Genomic DNA, 1,249 nt, shown 5'->3' with positions numbered 1-1,249 from the left:
AATTATATACAATTATATACAATTATATACAATCTATGTCCAAAGTTTATATGAAACTATAAAATGATGAAAACACCTGAAAATGAAGAAACATCCAACAGGAACAAAAACTCATTCTCTCATTTCTCTGAAACAAAAACATTTTATCATTTATAATTTTTTCACTTGTTTTAAAAAGATAATGATTTGAACTCTTGTTCTGTCTGAAGATCCTACGGAGGCTCGTGGTGACAGACTGCGCTCGGCAGGTGTGGCCTCACCTGTCCTTGAGGGCGGGATTCGCTCCAGCGTTCTCCAGCAGGAAGCGGATGACCTCTGTGTGACCTTCGGCGGCCGCCACGTGCAGAGCCGACCGGCCATCGTAGTCGACAGCATTAACGTCCACTCCAGACAGGAAGTACCTGCAGACCACCACAGAAGAAGAGACATTAATACAGCCTCAGAAATAATCGACTTGAAGCTTTGTTTTTATTCTGACTCTAAATGTGTTTGTTGTTCATTTCCTGTTTATCTTTTTATTTCACCCCCATCCAGCTCCATCTCCTGTGTGCAATGCATTATGGGAGAACAAGAGTCTGTCTGCTTCAAGTAAAAAAAACCTGATTAGAGTTTGTGTGCGAATGGATGTGGGACACAGTGAAAGTCCCGCAGGGGCTGATGGGAAACTCGTTAGTGGTGCAGGTATCTGATCATAAAGCAAAGAGCTGGACAGATTAAAATGCGACCTGATGTCGGCGCTAGAGGGAAAGTTATGTAACGCTGAAATACGAAGGTTACCTCCTCAGGGACTGCACGTCTCCTTTAAAAGCCGCCAGCAGGACGTTCATGATCTGGTATCCCTGCGGAGGAGAGGAGGCCTTTTAGAAGCACTCACATAAACTGGTCTGGGATCAGAGTAAAGGAACAGAGAGGAGCTCGACCTCAGACTCAATCTTCCACTGTCTGTAGGCCAGAATCTGCCTGAGCGGCGTCCTGATGTCGAAACTGTGCAGCTGAAACATCGAGATCAGCTCCTACAGACAGAAGAGTCACTTTATTGTTACAATAAGTAGTACAATAACTGGTAAGTGAATATCTACTTCCTGTTTCAGGTGGAGGTGTTACCTGGCAGAAGTGGACGGCCCTCCAGGGGTTTCCACAGGCGTCCAACTCTGGAGAAAACGCCATCAGACCCAAAACACCAGGAACCACAGCCAGCAGGGAGCCGTGGCTGCTGGACGACGCCGGCACAGACGTCTGCAACACACAC

General features: G+C 46.3%; 1 protein-coding gene across 1 annotated transcript in view; it reads right to left on the bottom strand.

The window, feature by feature from the left end:
- Positions 1 to 256: 256 nt before the first annotated feature.
- Positions 257 to 1,249, bottom strand: part of LOC111649593 (glutaminase liver isoform, mitochondrial-like) — a gene marked incomplete at its 5' end in the record, with an annotated part of 6,971 nt that continues 5,978 nt past the window's right edge. The window contains 4 exons of the mRNA XM_087172025.1: positions 257 to 401; positions 778 to 839; positions 921 to 1,013; positions 1,105 to 1,242. Of these exons, the coding sequence (XP_087028151.1) occupies positions 257 to 401; positions 778 to 839; positions 921 to 1,013; positions 1,105 to 1,242 (438 nt within the window). The remainder of the gene's footprint in view (positions 402 to 777; positions 840 to 920; positions 1,014 to 1,104; positions 1,243 to 1,249) is intronic.

The sequence above is a fragment of the Seriola lalandi genome, unplaced genomic scaffold (assembly GCF_002814215.2).
Source record: "Seriola lalandi dorsalis isolate HSWRI2012SDOR001 ecotype SW California unplaced genomic scaffold, Sedor1 jcf7180002051260, whole genome shotgun sequence".
NCBI classification, from domain to species: domain Eukaryota; kingdom Metazoa; phylum Chordata; class Actinopteri; order Carangiformes; family Carangidae; genus Seriola; species Seriola lalandi.
The sequence above is the reverse complement of the archived record's forward strand: the minus strand, read 5'-3'. Positions and strand labels throughout refer to the sequence as shown.